The sequence below is a fragment of the Vitis riparia genome, chromosome 14 (genome assembly GCF_004353265.1).
Source record: "Vitis riparia cultivar Riparia Gloire de Montpellier isolate 1030 chromosome 14, EGFV_Vit.rip_1.0, whole genome shotgun sequence".
Classification (NCBI taxonomy): domain Eukaryota; kingdom Viridiplantae; phylum Streptophyta; class Magnoliopsida; order Vitales; family Vitaceae; genus Vitis; species Vitis riparia.
In genome coordinates, this window is record NC_048444.1 from 125,217 (window position 1) to 142,794 (window position 17,578).

The window sequence follows — 17,578 nt, forward strand, 5'->3', positions numbered from 1 at the left end:
TTCAAACCTCTTGAAGACTTTAACACTTAGATTTTTACAAGAAAAAATCCCTCAACCTAGCTTAAGGATAGCTCAAATACAAGACAAAGCTAGGATGACACACAAGAGTGCACTAAAGGATATGCAAGTGATGATTTAATGCATTATGAAATAAATGAGAGCTTTATGGTCAAGAACAGGTAGGTAGACAATTGATTGCAAGTGTTCTCTTGTCAATAAATAAAGTGGAGCTCTCAATTTATAGGTTTCTAAGCTCGGGATTCAAAAACAGCAAAAGGTAACCTCGACCGGTCGAGCTAGGGGTCGATTGGTTCACTAGCCGTTGGAGCATTTAATGCATGACAGGTTACCGTTGCCTCGACAGGACCTCGACCGGTCCTCGACCGTGAAGAGAAGGCCACTGGGAGAAAGAGAAAGTTTTTGGCATCCCTCGACCGGTCCTCGATCAGACGAGGACAACCGGTAGACCGGTTCCTCAACCGGTTGAGCCGATTGGCCATAGCCTCGACCGGTTGAGCCTTTTGGCCCCAAAAACCTATCTTTTTCAATTCATTTCTTTTCTAACACTTAGGTAAGGTCTTTAGGTGAATTATTAAGCCGATTATAAAACATTTTGCATAAGGTACATTTGTTAAAAACTCGGGTTTTAATGAAATTGAAGTTTTAAAAAATAAACCGAGTTTTCTAAGTTGCATGAAACGTGTGAAAATCCTAAGTGCACTCATGCATTCATCTTACATTAGTTTTCTATGATCACAAGTCTTCCAAGCGTCTCGATCTTGTATCCATTTGGTCTTTTGATGAATTTTCGAGTTTATGCCTGAGATTCCTAACCATTAAACCAATTAGTCACTTAACCATGGTTTGTTATCATCAAAACCCGATTAGGAGAACCCTTGGGCTAACAATATTGTTTGAGGAACTCTAGATGTTGTCAAAGTAAAGGATCGTCAACAAGGATGTTCTAGTGCATTGTAGATTCTTATCCAAGACTTGTATCATTTGAATATATATATATATATATATATATATATTGTTAGAAAAATTAGGCTAATCCAACCTATGGTAATCACCCTAGAGAGAGAGAGAGAGAGGGGGGGGGGTGAATAGGGTGATGGTCCTTTTTTTTTGTAAATTTAAAATATGTGAATGCAAAAGACAATTATATGCAAGTATATAATAAAACAATATAAAGACAATTGCATATAAAGTAAAAGAGTAGAGAAGAGAGAATGCAAACACAAGATTTTATAGTAGTTCGACAACCCAGTTTACATCCACTCTCTTTTAACTTCAATCCCAAGTTTGAGATTCCACTAGTTCAAGGCTTCTAAACCAAGCCTTCAAGCAATACAATTGGATTATGTTTCCAATCCACCATCTTGGACTTTTGGATCCAAGCACCCTTTACACTTCTCAAGAGATACCCCACTCTTGAACAATCTCTCAAGTGATATGCCACACTTAAGAATCCCTAAGTAATGCCTCGCACTTAGATTCTTCCTCTTAAAGATATACAAATAATTTCACAAAATTTTAGTACAAAACTTTAGACTCAAATGATACAAGAAAATTAGGATTGAATGGTGCACTAAAGATATGCAAGTTTTAGAACAATGGTGCACTCAAAAATATTCTTTCAAGGCTCAAATATATTCAAAAAAGGTTTGAGAATGTTAAACTTATGAAACAATGAAGATTGAAGTTTTTTTATAAAAGAAAAAAAAGTCAAACTAGTTGTTGGGGGTTCGATCGGTCGAGCTAGGGGTCGATCGGTTGACTAGCCGTTAGCATTTAATGCTTGGCAGGTGTCCGTTGAACCTCGACCGGTTGAGATGGGGGTCGACCGGTTACTCATCCGGTTGAACAACCATTCTAGAAGAGAAATAAAGTTTTTTTGCATCCCTCGATCGTTGAGTTGGGGGTCGATCGGTTACCGTTCACACCCTTGACCAGTTGAACTGGGGGTCAATCTGTTTCTAGACCGGTTAAGCTGGGGGTCGACCGGTTCAACCGGTTGAGCCGTTTTTGACTCAACAACCAACTTTTTCAACTTAAAACTTTTTAAACAAGTTTGAAAAACATTTGACACAAGATTTTAGTTGAAAACATGAAATCATTCAATTTTAAAAGTATTTAAAACAACATAACTCTTGGATTATTTTTGTGTATAAGTAAAGAATTTAATGTATAAAAATCCTAGTGCACCAACAACCTTACAAAGAGATCTTATGAAGCTTGAGTCTTGAAAAACACTCCTCTTTGATGTGGTTTTCTTCTTCATGATTTCTCCTTGTCTTGATTTGTCTTTGTGATTATCACTATGAAAATCGTTTTACCTAAATACACTTGAAACATAATCATTAGTTCTAAACCTTATTTTGTTATCATCAAAATCAAGATTAACCAAACTTTGGTTTCACACACACACAATATATATTATTTGAAAGGCTTATTGATAGAGTAAAGTGAATATGGTTAATGGTTATTTGATTAAAAAAATTATTGACCCAATTTTGGAAATTTAACTATTCATCTTTTTTTTTGTCACATTTTAACAAAATTACTCTTATTTTTTTTTAAAAAAAATAACAATTTCTTTTAAAATATACATATAAATACTTGAAATAGTTAAGAACATTTATGTCAAAAATGGGTTACTTTGGATCAAATTCACAAATATAAAGGATTATTTAACCTATTTTAACCAATTAATTCTATAATATTAAATGAGAATAAAGATAATTATGAATAACTTTGGAATGTATTTGTAATAAAATAAATAAGTCAATAAAATCTTCAAAAAAATACAACTCGTAATTTTCTATGGGATGAAGGAGAGAGCAATATGAAATTAAGGCATGAGATTGAGGAAGAGCAAAACAAAGAGAAGACAATCATAGCGCTAAAGAAAGGACCATCATAGCATTGAAAAGAGTTTTGTATATTGTAATTGTGAAAATTTACAAAGATATATACACTTTTTTTTTTGCCAAATTGATAGAGTAAAATAAAAGTAATTAAATGAATAATTTAATAGGAATAAAGATAATTAGGTATAAATATTTATAATAACTTTGAAATATACTTATTTATAAAATAAATAATCTAATACAATCCTCAAGAAAATGCAATCCTCAATTTGCAAAACCACTCCATAAACTCAATGTTTTGTGAAGTAAAATCAATCCATAAACTCAATGTTTCATGAGATTAAGGAGAGAGTAGATCAAAGAGAAGACAATTATTAGCATTGACATATTGTAACAATCATAGAGAGAGCATTGACGTGTTGTAACACATTCATAGAGAAGATCGTAATTATGAAGACAAACCATAATCCTTTCATGATGCTAACTTTTACAATTTATAAATTTTGTAAAGCCAAATAATACCTTGTATCGAGAAAATAAAGTAAGGAAATAACCAACTTTGTATAATTAAATAAAATCTCAAAATGAAGACATCACTAACGTATATGAAGACATAAAGGGGAGTGAATTGAAAAGACATACAACATAAAGAAGAGTGTAAATTGAAAAAATATCATTATTTTATTGATGACATAAATAGGTAGATTAAGGAGGGTGTGAATTAAAAAGATATCATTATTTTATTTATAAGATTATTAGAGCTTTATAGATTAGAGTGGACATTAGAAAAATGAAAATATAATTTTAGGAAAAAAAAGTTTACAATCACTTCACTTTTCATTTTTCATGATAAATACATGAAAAAAAAAAAAACAAATCAATTCAAAACCATGAGTATTTGTATTTTTGTATAGTTTTTTAAGAAGTAAAAAATTATATCATTTGCAAATATTATTATTTTAAATTAAATTATGATAATTTTTAAGGAGAAATATTATCTAAATCAATTTTTTAGTTTGTTTTAGAAGTTTGCATTTTTAGAAATAGAAAAATAATATTATTGTCATAAATTATTTTTTTATCCAGAAATTTGGATAATAATATTTACTTTTTCATGCTAAAATTATTTTAATTAATTTATGACAATTATTTTTAAAGAGAAAACATTATCTAATAAATTTTAGGCTGTTTTATTAGATTTTTCATTTTTAGAAATAAAAAAAAACTTATCATCTAACTTTTTTTTTATCAAAAAAAATGGGAAGAAGAAACATTACTCAAACTAATTATTTATTCAATAAATTAATAACATTTTTTTAAAAAATTATCCTTTAAAAGAAAGAAACATTATCTAAATTATTAATTAAATAAAATAGATAAGTGAGATGATGAGAACATTTTAGAAAAAAAAAAGTTCTCAAATCCCTTATTTTTCTTTCTCCTCTTAGATATACATATGGTCTATATATACTTTTATCAAATAATTTTAATATATATATATATATATATATATATATATATATATATATAAGAAATGGGGTGCAATGAAGAAACACATGAAAGAAAAAAAAAATCTAATCTTCAAACTTCATCTTCCTTCAAAGTTTAAATTAAATGGTCACAACCCCAATGTCAAATTTATAAAAATATGAAGCACATGAAATTGAGATGGATAAGGATTTAAACAAAAATAAGGTATTCTACGTAAATGGATGGAGTATTGTATGTGATGGGTGAGTTTTAATTACACATTATCAATATGAAATATTATTAAGTCAATCGTCAATGTAATCTTTTCTTCTTAATTATAGATGTTTTAAAAAATTGCCAATACACAACGTAATATCAATTCATAATCGGGGTATTTTCGTAACCTGTTGCTAAAGAGGGATTGATTGATGAGTACCCCGGCTAGCCGGCTATAACGGTTGTTAATCAAATCAATCCCCACCTCTCCTGAGTAATCAGATGAATCCAACGGTTAGGAATTAAACTGAAATTCAAATTAGGCATCCAAGGGCTCGCCCACGATCCCACAAAAAAATAGCCGTTACAAGAGCGTCCTCAGCTTAACGTTCCTTTTTCTGCCCCTCGGCCTCTCTCTCTTCATTGATTCAAAACATTCAAGAAAATCCCTCTCTCTCTAAACCCTCTCTCTTCGCCGCTAAAGAAACCAAATACATCCCCGGCGACTTGCAGTTTTTTTCCAGTGATATCCCGATGGATTCCCACGGCAGGAACACCGGAACAAAAACCCCTGCAAAAGACCCACAAGCCTCTCGATCAAAGATCTCGGAGATATCCAAGACTTCCGAGAATCTCAACCCTAACCTGTCCAGTCCAAGCCCTGGTTTGAAGAAAATGTCGAATTCACCGGCGGCCAAATCTGCCAAATCTCACAAATCGGCCCAGAGGGTGATTTCGCCACGGAATAAGATTCGCGAAAGAAAGTTCGTGGTGGCGAAGAAGAATTCGAAGAAAGAGAGAGCAGCGTCCGCAGTCACATGTAAATGCAAGGACAAGGTTGGGGATAATGCAAAGAAGTGCCTCTGTGTTGCTTATGAGAATCTGAGGGCTTCTCAGGAAGAGTTCTTCAAGATTAGGGATGCTAGTGAAGGAAGAGCTGGAGTTGAAGAAGGAGGAGGAGAAGAGAACCCGGTAATCCAAAACTACGAAATCGGTGATGGGTATGAGGGAAAGGTGGAGAATGGTGATGACCTGGGTGAGATGGAGCCGTTGAGCGAATCAGGTTCAGCATGTGTCAAGAGAAGGAGGGATAGGTTGTTGGAAGAAGCAAGGAACAGTGGACCTGTATCTGGGTCTGGGAGAGTTGCACATTTGGTTCAGGCCTTTGAGAAACTCCTTTCAGTACCGACTACAAAGGACTCAGATCAGAAGGATGAGAATGAATCAAAGGAGAATAAGGAGGGAATGAAATGGGCACTTCCTGGATTACAGCAACCCAAGGTTTCTGAAACGCAAGCTTCTGCGTCTTCGTTTTGCCCATCAGAGCTTTTGTTAACTGCAGAGAAACTTGGATTGGATTCTCAGGTTTCTTCATCTTGGGATAGCAGCAACGGGAGGTTAGTAAATATGAATTGGGGAGTTCTATTGAAAATCCATATTTGATTTCCTTTGAGTATGTTTATATTGGGTTCTGATGGGTTTTGTTTTTGCCTTTGTTTTGAAGCTTTAGCATTTCAAGCAGAACTTCTGGTGGAGGCAGAAGGAGCCGAAGAAATGTAAGAATTTTGCTATTGTGATTCAATTTCAGTTTCTAATTTTTATTAGTGATCATCATAATGTAACATTTGACATAGTTCTCAATAAATAATCCATTTTTCTTATTACAATGAGAGAGAGAGAGAGAGAGGGGGGGGGGGGGGGGGGGGGGTGGGGGTAGATTTGGTAGCATACAAGCTAGAAGATAAATGAAGGGCTTGGGGAATTATCTATTGCAGGATCTGATCACTTATGGGGAAGTGACGTATTGAAATACATCTAATTTCCATAAAACTAAATGGCCACTGTTGCTGCAAATACTTACGTTCTTTTTATTCTTTCGTTACTTTTGCCCATATGGTTCCAGAACAGTGCCCTTATTCCCAAAGGAATTGGGCTGAATGAGAGGGGGGGGGGAGGAGGAGTGCACCACTTCTCTACTTGGGAATGGACATTACCTCTTAGACAACCCATCCGTGCTTAGGCATTTGATAAACCCCTTAGGTTTAGATGTTGCTATCTCAACAATATCATCCAGCTTCCATACTTTGTTGTTAAAGGCCACATCATCGGAAACCTTTATAGTCCTAAGTGAATAAAGAGTTCTTTGATACTCTCTTCCCATTACATTTTCTCTCCAATACCTTCCCCATGCCTTTGTTTTCATATATATATATATGTGTGTGTGTGTGTGTGTGTCTTGATACTCTCTTCCCATTACATTTTCTCTCCAATACCTTCCCCATGCCTTTGTTTTCATATATATATATATATGTGTGTGTGTGTGTGTGTGTCTTGATACTCTCTTCCTATTACATTTTCTCTCCAATACCTTCCCCATGCCTTTGTTTTCATATATATATATATATATATACATACGTGTGTATGTGTGTGATCATAACCATTGGAACAGATCTTCATTAGCAAACCCAAGCAAATCAAATAGAAAGTGACTGATGATCACTACACAGTTTGCTGCTTTAGTGGCTTCTTTAGCGCTAGCAGCCTTGAGTAATAGGCCAAACTAAAAAAAAATCGATTGTGATCATCATTTTATAGTATTAATCAGTCCTTCAATCACTTCACTTTAAAATCTGGTAGCCTATATGTAGAACCTGGATAATTATACCTTTTATACCTATAAAACTAGCCCAGGATTACAGGACGTTCTTGTTTGAAACTTGTCTTGGATGAAAATTTCCCCTGATTTTCTCTTGGAATTTTTCTTCTCTTCTTATTTTATCATGTCAAAGTAACCCATAAAAGTTATTTTTACCACTTTTGAGAACTTAAGATAGAACCCCCTTAGTAATTAGTCTCTTCGCCTGTCATGGCCATTGGCATTAACAAATCTATCCTCATCATGAAAGGAAATGTTAACCAGACATTCTGTGCATTAGAGCATTATGTTAACCAGACTTGCACTCTCTCTTCCTTGTTGACAGTATGCGGTTTATCCACTTTAGGTCTTTTACAAGGGATAAGAATTTATCATCCGCTTGTTATTTTTGCAAATGGATTTTGTGTTTCTTTAACTGATGGAACCTTGTATTCATTTTTGGATTTTAGAGCATTGAATCATCTTGCACTGTTGGTGGAAGGGCGTGGAAGAAGAAGCAGCTCAAGGCTACCAGCCAAAAGCCATTCAAGCTGAGAACAGAGGTTAATATTGTTTAAAAATGAATTGTGAAAGTTTTCTCATTTCCACGTTTTCTTAGGCAATTTAATTTCACTGTAGCTGAGGGGACAATTGAAGGAGGAAGAACTTATGAAGAAGATACAGAAATTGGTGGAGGAGGAGGAGAAGCAACGGATACCAATTGCTCAAGGACTCCCATGGACAACTGATGAACCAGAGGTGTGAGGGTCATTTAGTAATAAAGAAATGAAGCTCCTTGAATTTTAGTAGAGCCATATTGTTGGAATAGGAGTTAAAGCTGATATTTTACAGATGACATTTTGAATTTAGACATTTTGGTGCTCTAAAAATCATTTACGGTAGCTCATGTTTGGTATTTCAGTGCTTGATAAAACCACCCGTGAAAGAAAACACCAGACCCATTGACTTGAAACTCCACAGTGATCTCCGGGCAGTGGAGCGTGCTGAGTTTGATCATCAGGTGTATTTTTCTGTCTTAATAATTCTGCATATAGATTTTCCTTTCATCCTTATTTCACCAAGGAAAGATGTGTTGAGAGCAATCTTCTAGGACAAAAGAATATTAAGTAATTTTAATGGAAAAGCAGAAAGTTCTATCCTAGCTGTGAACATCTAACTTACCTGTTGAACAACCCTAAGCAATTTTTTCTGTGATAGAAATCATTTGAAAAAGAATCAGGCAACTTGAAAGGGTCATTTTGCCATCACTCTTTTTCTTAATCTGAACTGGGACTACTAACTTTGTTTTACTGGTCATTTGACGAATTTTTCTTGAAACGGGACTACTAACTTCATTCTACTGGTCATTTAAGGTATTTTTCTTGAAAATGCATCAAAGTTTGCGAAAGCCTACCTGTGCACGATCAAGTGTTTTCATTAATAATTTCTGTTGACAATATTGTTGTTCTTGGCACACTCCTTGTGCATGGTGATTTTTTGACCTACTTTGATAAATAACAATTTTCTATTTCATCACTTGTTTTCCACTTATTTTAATCCTTGCACAAATATATGCTGAAACTAATTCATGGTTGACTTTTACTTGTGGTGATATTCAGTTTTTGTTGAGCGCTTAAACTTAAACTTTTCTAGTTAATTGGTTTGAATCAAAAAGGTATCTTTCTTGGTTGAGAAGTTGCTTTTTTCTTATTGGTGTATTTTGTGTGCACATATTAGGTAGCAGAGAAGATGAGCTTGATCGAGCAATACAAGATGGAAAGGGAGAGACAACAGAAGGTACACATGATTCTTCAGTTGAATACTTGAATTAATACATAAGTTGGCAGTTTTTCCAAGTAAAATGTTCACGTAATAAAGAGATCTTACAGCAAATACTTGAATTAATACATAAGTTGGTTTTTTTGCTCCTGCAGTTGGAAGAAGAGGAAGAAGTAAAGAGATTGAGAAAGGAGCTCGTTCCCAAGGCACAGCCCATGCCCTATTTTGATCGACCCTTTATTCCTAGACGGTAAAGTTTATGTTTCAGTTTGCATATACTTATTGATGCCCAAATTATGCTATTCAATTCATATCACATTTTGACCCTAAATTCTATGAACTCAAACCAAACATTTTCAGATTTCAATATACTTGACTAATTTCCCCTTTCTGAACTGTTGCTAGAAAAAAATGGTTTTACTCAGCTCCGTTTGGCATTGGAGAAAAGAGAAAACAACATGATTTTAGTCATAAAATAAAAAACCCTTTTTAGCTTTGGCTAAGTTTATGCATTGGATGCATTTCAACTCTGTCTCATGCTGTTTGTTTTTGAACTATTCTTAGGTCACCGAAGCCACCCACAGTCCCAACAGAGCCAAGGTTTGTCTTTTTCTGGTCCTGTGGGAAACACCAGGCCCTTTTATCTAATTCTATGCAAGTTCCAGCCTTTTTACATAAGCTTGTGAACATTACCGTAATAATCGTCTGCAACACGCATTTTTGGTCTGATCTTTTATACAGATAGAACTCCTCTTGAAGTTGAACCAAAACGTTACTTTTTAAATTTTGTTTGATCAGCTAAACTTATTGTAGAAGATGCATTTAAACATCTCTCGTGTTAAGGGTCACTGAAGCACCCCACTCCAGACCTGGATTTTGTAGAAAAACCCCATTCCAGACCTTTTATTATGTATCACAACCTAATGTTGTTTGACGTTGTAGAATGCATTTAAACTTCTCTCCTGTTATTTGTGTAGGACCTTTTTGAGGTCATTGAAGCCAGGAATTGCCTTTTCTTGAGTTTCACTGAAGCACACCACTATAGACCTTTTTGACCTTGTAGAAAAAACACCATTCCAGACATTTAGTGTGAAGTTTGATTGCCTCCTTTATCTGATAGAAAAATATCCTTCTAAACTTAAAACTAAATTCTAAATTTAGCCTGAGTCCCGCTGATGTCGTTTGTTTTGGGTCATTTCTAGGTCACTGAAGCAACCCACAGTCCCACGAGAGCCAAGGTTTCACATTCCTCAACAGAAGAAGATCAAATGTTGCATGTCATGGAATGACATGGGCCCCTATACTTGCCATCAGTAGGAGGCGAAGAAAGAATACAAGAGATCGGTGCTACATTTATGTCATTCATTACCAATAATAATATGATAATTCGTTTCTGTATTGTATATGAAGCAATCAATTTCGTTGCAATTTCCCCACCAGCTGGTTGGTTTCCATCCTCGAAATCGGTGCTACATTTATCCTTGAAATGGGAAGGTGGTAAGCTTTTTCTGTCTCCTAAATCTCCTGATTAAAAGTAAAAAGAAAAAGAAAAGTCGATAAAAATATTCAAACTTGGAAACTTGGAATTTCAGATGACATATAGCAAAATTTAAAATTGAAAAGACTTAAAAAGTAACAAACGACTCCTAAGCATTCAACCTTGTATCCAAATTCACACAATTTTACTTTAGCGTCCAGAATGGAACACAGTTAAATCAAAATTGCATCTAACAATTTGTTGTTAGTACAATAGGAGGTGAGCTACATGGACAAGTGAGAGTGGAGCGAACAGAGGAAATTGGGGAGAGTCGGTCGTTGCACTAACTGGGGGGGCCCTTGCATATGGTGGGCTGTTAGGGTCAAGAGCCGGCTTGGTCCTCTCCTCTTATGTCATTTATATTCTATTTACAAGTGAGCTGTCTTTGGACGTTTAACACGGAGGAACAAGGTTGAACCTATTGGTTGAAGAGACCCAGCCAATGGCATGAGAGACCTCTCGTTGGTAACCTGTTTCTTTCTCTTAACCCTGTCGAAATAGGTTCAATGCATGTACAATGAACCATGACCTTCAACATATTTTTAAAACTTGATGTTGGAGAGTCAAACCCACCATCATGATGCATTAGGTTAATGCAGGACCTCCAGTTGTCCTCTCAACTTCAAGGTTATGTATGATTCTTAAAAGAATGAAGGAAAGAAGACAAATATTTAGAAAAATGATTTTCTCATGTTTAGTTATCCTATAAAAAAATATCACCCATACAAAGTGTGAGATCAACATCACCTTCGTACAAGTTAATATCAAATGGAATCAAGTTGACATCAATATGTAGGGTTCTTAATCAACCAACTTCGTGAGACCATCTTCATGAGTTTAAAATGATCAACCTTTTGTTGATGAATCTCCTACAAATGAGGAAACAATATGATCCACCCTCTCAATCTTCCTTTTGAATTTTTATTTTTTGAATATACTCTTAAAATCATGTTTCTATCATCTTTTTATTTTAGGAAACAAATTTTGACAATGTGTCTATATATATATATGCATCAATGACATAAGAATGAAATCAAGTCATTCAAACACTTTCCCATCTCTTATTATTCTCCTTATGGTATCAAAGCTTTCTTAGTGCTCTTACAGCTCACGACCCTCTTTTATTTATTTTTCTTTATTTTCTTCTTTATCTATCTCATGGTTCTATCCTCTATCACATATTCTACCCCACAACCAACCATGGTTCCTATGCATGACTATCTCCTTTCTCTCATTACCATTAACATTATCATCCAAGCACCTCTCAAATCGACTCACAACACCTACTTCACCTGGCAAATGTAGTTCAATTCCCTACTCATTGCCTTTGATCTCATTGGCTTTGTCATTGACACTCGCCCCTATTTCCTTGAATCAATCACTACAGATGCAGGCACTATCCTAAATCTGTTGTATTCACTTTAGATCCACCAAGATCAACTTATTCTTAATGCCATCATTGGCTCTATCTCTCCCATTCTCATTCCCTTTATTGTTACTTCCACCACTTCTCAAGCTGCATGGACCATCCTCTACAACACTTATGCAAAACCATCTTGTGGTTGCATCATGACCCTTAAGGGTGTCTTGGGCACTTTATCCAAATGTGCTAAAGCCATCATTGAGTACATGCAACAAGTTAAGTGTTGCAATGATGAACTTCTCCTTATGAACATTGCTTATGATGTTGATGAGCTTACAAACTCAAAATTCTTCATAGCCATGACAAAGAATACTCTCCTATCTCCTCTATGATTAAGGCCTAATAAAATCTCATTTCCTTTGAAGAATTGCATGAGAAGTTGGCTACTTTTGAGGCTTAACTGAAGTAGGATCATGACATAACCCTAAACTCCTTACCAGTGCCAATCTTGCCTTTAAACCTCTAGACCATTTTCACTAGACCTATCCTTAGGCTCACTTTCCATTGCTAAGGGCCACCTTCACAAACATATCTACTCATCTTCAATCCTAACCCAAACAAATAACCTCCAAAACCTTATCAAGACTTTTGCTAACTTTGTGGTTAGCAAGACCACTATGCTAAGAGGTGGTCTACCATCAAATATATGCCTTGGAATAAAACCCCACAGACTTATGCTTGACTTTCATTGCCCCAAGCTCACTTAGCATCTCCACTTATTATTTCATCTTTTGAATGACTATTAGACTCTTGAGCTTCACATCATGTGACTAGTGACTTGGCAAGTTTGTCTCTACATTTTGATTGCTTAGGTTATAGTGATATTATGATCAGTAATGGTACTGGTCTTCCAATTGTAGAGAATCCTGGATCTCTTTGTTCTTTATCCTAGGACCAGATTAAGAGCATGAATAACTTCCTATGACTTCTAGATCCTATACAACAAAAGCAAAAACAACAACTTTAATAATCCAAGGATCTAGATTTGTGCATTAAAAAACTTTACCTTTAATTTGGATATTCCCAAATCACATCCATTCAAAGAAGATCAAATGTGAAGTCATCAAAAGCCTCATAAACCTATGATCTTACACTTGATGACTCAACCTCAAACCTTTACACTCCAAATGGTGAGGTGTTTGGGAAAATGGAGGCTAAAACTTTTTTTATTTTTTTATTGTAGAAAACAACTAACTTGAAACCCTAACCCCTAAGAGGGTATTTATATGGTTCCCCTTTGAGCTTAAGTGACTTGAGCCCACATGGGCTTAGATCATTTAATCTAACTAAAAACTAGTCTTAATTAATTAATTAACCTAATATGGTTTTCCAATTAATCAATTATATCAACCTAGAGATGTCATTTACTAACCCCTGTGCAACTCTACATGATTGTCAAAACACCCTTATGTACATAAGTGAATCTATAGTTTATCTAACCTAATAAACTATGTCATCAAGTATATGAGCTATAATGAAATAGTTCTGATTCCCTTAAAATCCAATTCTGAAGTTGATTCAATATCCCATTATAGAGAATCAAGTGCACTCTAGTACCCTATATAAATAATAACAAGACGAAAATTGGGTTTATGACCTATTTTCCATTGCATGCAGACTTCTCATAAACTGGTATTCATAATATAACAAGGTAATGTTATCACCTATCAAGATTACCTCTTTAATTTTTAAGTTACAGACTCATCTATTATGTGACCAATTAACATACTCTAACTTCAAGGAGTATATGTCGAAATTCTATTGAAGGCATTAGTATGATCATAATCTTCTAGATCACATGTCCTTTAGATTACTTAATGAGATACAATGTCTTAATACCATGAGATATCTTAGTGTCTCTATTAAGGATATCTATTGTCACCAACCTTCATCAACAACGACTCAATCCATAAGGATATATAACCACATTAGGGTCTCACTCATAAGTCTAAGTCTCATGTTGATTTTGGCATGGACTTAATATCCTTTCAAGGTTGAGAGTCCATGTAGTATTGTCATTTGGCGAATCACGATAATTGATAATCTTACATTATGATTCATCATAGGTTCTGTTTAATGTATAACTATACATACTAGTGCACTCATCATTGGAAACCCATTTTGTCGGCCAAGACAAGTCATCCCTTCAATTAGGAGATAGTACACTATAGTTTTTACTAGATTGCCCAAATCCATGAACCAACTATGAACAACTTGTAAGTTGTATTTTGTATGCAACTCCTAATGCACCCAAGTCATGTACAATGCAAGTGATATAGGCGTGTATTTTCAAATGCCCAATTAATGCATATGAGATAGTAAAGGGAAACCATAAGAAACATAAATAAATAAATTTATAAATGAATCTCAATTTGTTACATCATATCATGCTTTCTAAGGTTCAATCCCAACACATGTAACTCACACAGGTTCTTTCATCCATATCTTGCCCACTGTTCCATTTGTTATCCATAATGTTTTATGCATTCCTTCAATGAAAATGAACTTAATTACTGTGTTGTAATTTTGCTTAACCCATAATGTTACCAAAGACAATACTTTTATGTGATAAAACTAAGGACGTAGTATATGTGTGACCCATCTTTAATGAGGTTTCCAAGCCATTGCTTGTATTTGCTTTCATTAAGGCACAAGTTTCTAAATGACATAATCGCATTGGTCATCCATTAGCTCAAGTTCTCAACCACTTAGTGTCATCTTAGCTTCTTCCTTTATCTTCTAGTATTGTCATAAAACTTCCTTTCAACTCATGTTAATGTAATAAAATTCATTAGCTCTTATTTTTTTAGTCTTCCTTGTCTAGTCATTTTTCTCTTCAACTTGTTTACTTTGATGCATGGTGTTCCTTTATGGAGTCATTCAATGGAATTAAATATTATGTTATATTCATAGACTATTTACCAAATATATATGGTTTTATCCCCTTAATAAGAAATCTAGTGTTCATACCATATTCATTTACTTTAAAGCACTTGTTGAAAAGTTTTTTAATACATCCATTGTTCGATTATACACTAATAATGGCAATAAATACCTTGCACTAAAAGATTTTATGACATTACGTGGTATTTTTCACCTAACTACTCTCACTCATACTCGTTAACACAATGGATATTCTAAGCATTATCATCGTCACATTGTTGAAAGAAGACTCACCTTACTACATCATGCTTCTATGCCCTTGTCATTTTGTCCTTAAGCCTTTGTGCAACAATTTACTTAATAAATCGTTTGCTCAAAGCCAACCTCAGTTTTCTTTCCTTGTATCACAAACTTTTTGGTAGTCCACAAAATTTAAGCAAACTCTGAACCTTTAGTTGTCTATGTTACCCTTGATTAAGACCATATAATTCTCACAAGCTTGAGCCCAATCCAAACCATGTGTGTTCGTTGGATATTCTTTTTTCTCAAAGTGCATATCTCTACTTGAATCTAATCACAAATAAGATCACTATTACTTGCCATGCTGCATTTGTTGAGTCCACTTTCCAATTTGCCAAGTTCATGTTCCCTTCATATAATATATAATATATATGTTTATATGTAATATTATTATTATTATTATTATTCAAAAACTTAAAAATAGATATAAATAATTATGATTTTCCAATATAATAGGATAATAAATATCAAAATAATATCAATAAAACAATTAATAATTATAAAAATAGTAAAATTTTTAGTTATTAAAATACTTTAAATGATAAAATCTTATTTGACCTTAATAACTAAAATTAAAATATATTTAATAAAATTAGAAATACTAATAATTTAATAAATCTTCATATTATATTTGTCACAATTTAAGTTATTAGTATTAATGATAAAATGATGAAATATATTTTAATTTTTAATTATCTGTATTTTTTCAAATTTCTTATAATTATTTTTAATTTTAATAATATATAAATTATATATTTATGATGTCATAGGTTGGATCGCGATTTAACCACTGGTTCGACTAATGAACTGTGAATTGGAAACTTTTCCGATTCAATAATCGGTCCGATTTTAAAAACATTGGTTATTCCTACATAGACTGGTATATTTTTATCACAACATATGTACATTTAGAAACTTTTGGAAAAAACCCAGATGACCGTTACAAAACTAGTTTGCTCGCCTATAGATCTCAGGTTCCTACTCTTCATGGTGACACAATCTTAATCGATTCCATTGAATATCCGTCAATGGTCGGTGGCCTCTAATAGTTTTCCCTTACTTGACCAAACATAGCCTTCTCGGTTATCAAAGTATCCTAATTTATGCATCACCCTACCACCACATGTTGATCCATAGTCAAGCACCTACTTCATTATTTGTAGTATACTTCATCATGGTCTCTTATTGCATAAGAATTTTTCATTCATTTTCATGCATTTTCGATGCTAATTGAGCAGGTAACCTAGATGATAGGTCTTCAACTAGTGCACATTGGTAGCAACCCTATTTCTTGGTCCTCCAAGAAGTAGAAGTTAAACGCCCAATCATTCACTGAAGCTGAATATCGAGTTGTTGTTTTGGTTGTTATTGAAGTCATTTAGATTAAGCATTTTCTCATAAGAGATTAGCATTACCATTCTATCCTCCCCACCTATTTATTGTGATAATGTAGGGGCAACATACCTTTGTGCAAACCTTATTTTTACTTGGAAATGAAACATATTGTCAATAACTTTCACTTAGTTTGGGACAAGGTACAAGTGGGTGAGCTCCATGTATTTGATGTTTGATGTTTCCTTTAATTGGTTGGCTAACACTCTAACTAAGCTTCTCTAGTTGGCTTGGACACAAAATCTTTAGGTTAAGATTGGTGTGCACCCCCTCCTACTATTGTAGGAGGGCATATTGATGCTTTTAATTTTTCTTTTGAATTTTTTATTTTTTGAATATATATATATATAAAGGCAAAAAGTGATGTTTCATAAAGTATTTTTTGAATTTGAAGGTCATAGAACACTCTCATGAACATCCATACAAGCAAACATTCACTAAGATGGAGTCAACAACCTTACCAAGTGTGTCTTCCAATTTCACATGAGATGCCTCATTATACACATGCATTAATGTAAAATGTGTCTAATAGTATGAGTAAAAAACCATCTAGTGCAAAATAACAATACATTACTAATGATCCTACATGTCGCATTAAAACATATGATATGTACAAGTCTACATGGAATGTTTGAAATTGTACATCACTGTCCATATGATCAATTCTATTCTTTTTCTTCTTTTCAAAAAAAAAACAGAGGAGAGGAAAAGAAGAGACTAAGCAAAAAAAGGGTTGTTTGATTAGAAGTTTCATTAGAAACCTAATTTTGGAAATTTAATTATTCGTCCTTTTTAGTCTCATTTTAATAAAAATATATTTATTATTTTCTTGTGAAAATAATCTTTTCTTTTTAAACATATTGTAAATACTTGAAATAATTAAAGACGTTTATATAAAAAATAAGTTACTCTTTAAATAAAAACATACGAGGTGATAAATTCACAAATATAAGAATTATTTCATCAAGTTTAACTAATTACTTAAATTGACAAAGGGACGAAACGACGACGTTGTAGGGAGGAGGCTACGAGGACCAAAAACTTCCACTGTTCCACATCCCTGGCATATA

The 17,578-nt window shown here is 33.9% G+C and overlaps 1 protein-coding gene across 4 annotated transcripts; it reads left to right on the forward strand.

Annotated features, from left to right (window-relative positions):
* The first annotated feature begins 4,979 nt into the window (after positions 1-4,979).
* LOC117929653 (protein WVD2-like 4) lies at positions 4,980-10,486 on the forward strand. 4 transcript variants are annotated; one of them, XM_034850008.1, is made up of 9 exons: positions 4,980-5,956; positions 6,064-6,115; positions 7,665-7,757; positions 7,834-7,953; positions 8,117-8,215; positions 8,932-8,991; positions 9,129-9,223; positions 9,538-9,573; positions 10,176-10,486. In XM_034850008.1, exons 1-9 carry the CDS (start codon positions 5,094-5,096, stop codon positions 10,288-10,290), a joined length of 1,533 nt encoding a protein of 510 aa, XP_034705899.1. In that variant the 5' UTR covers positions 4,980-5,093; the 3' UTR covers positions 10,291-10,486. The 4 variants fall into 4 exon arrangements, with proteins under 4 accessions (XP_034705899.1, XP_034705900.1, XP_034705901.1 ...); XM_034850009.1 differs by having other exon boundaries at positions 6,070-6,115; XM_034850010.1 differs by lacking the exon at positions 9,538-9,573.
* The last annotated feature ends 7,092 nt before the right edge of the window (positions 10,487-17,578 follow it).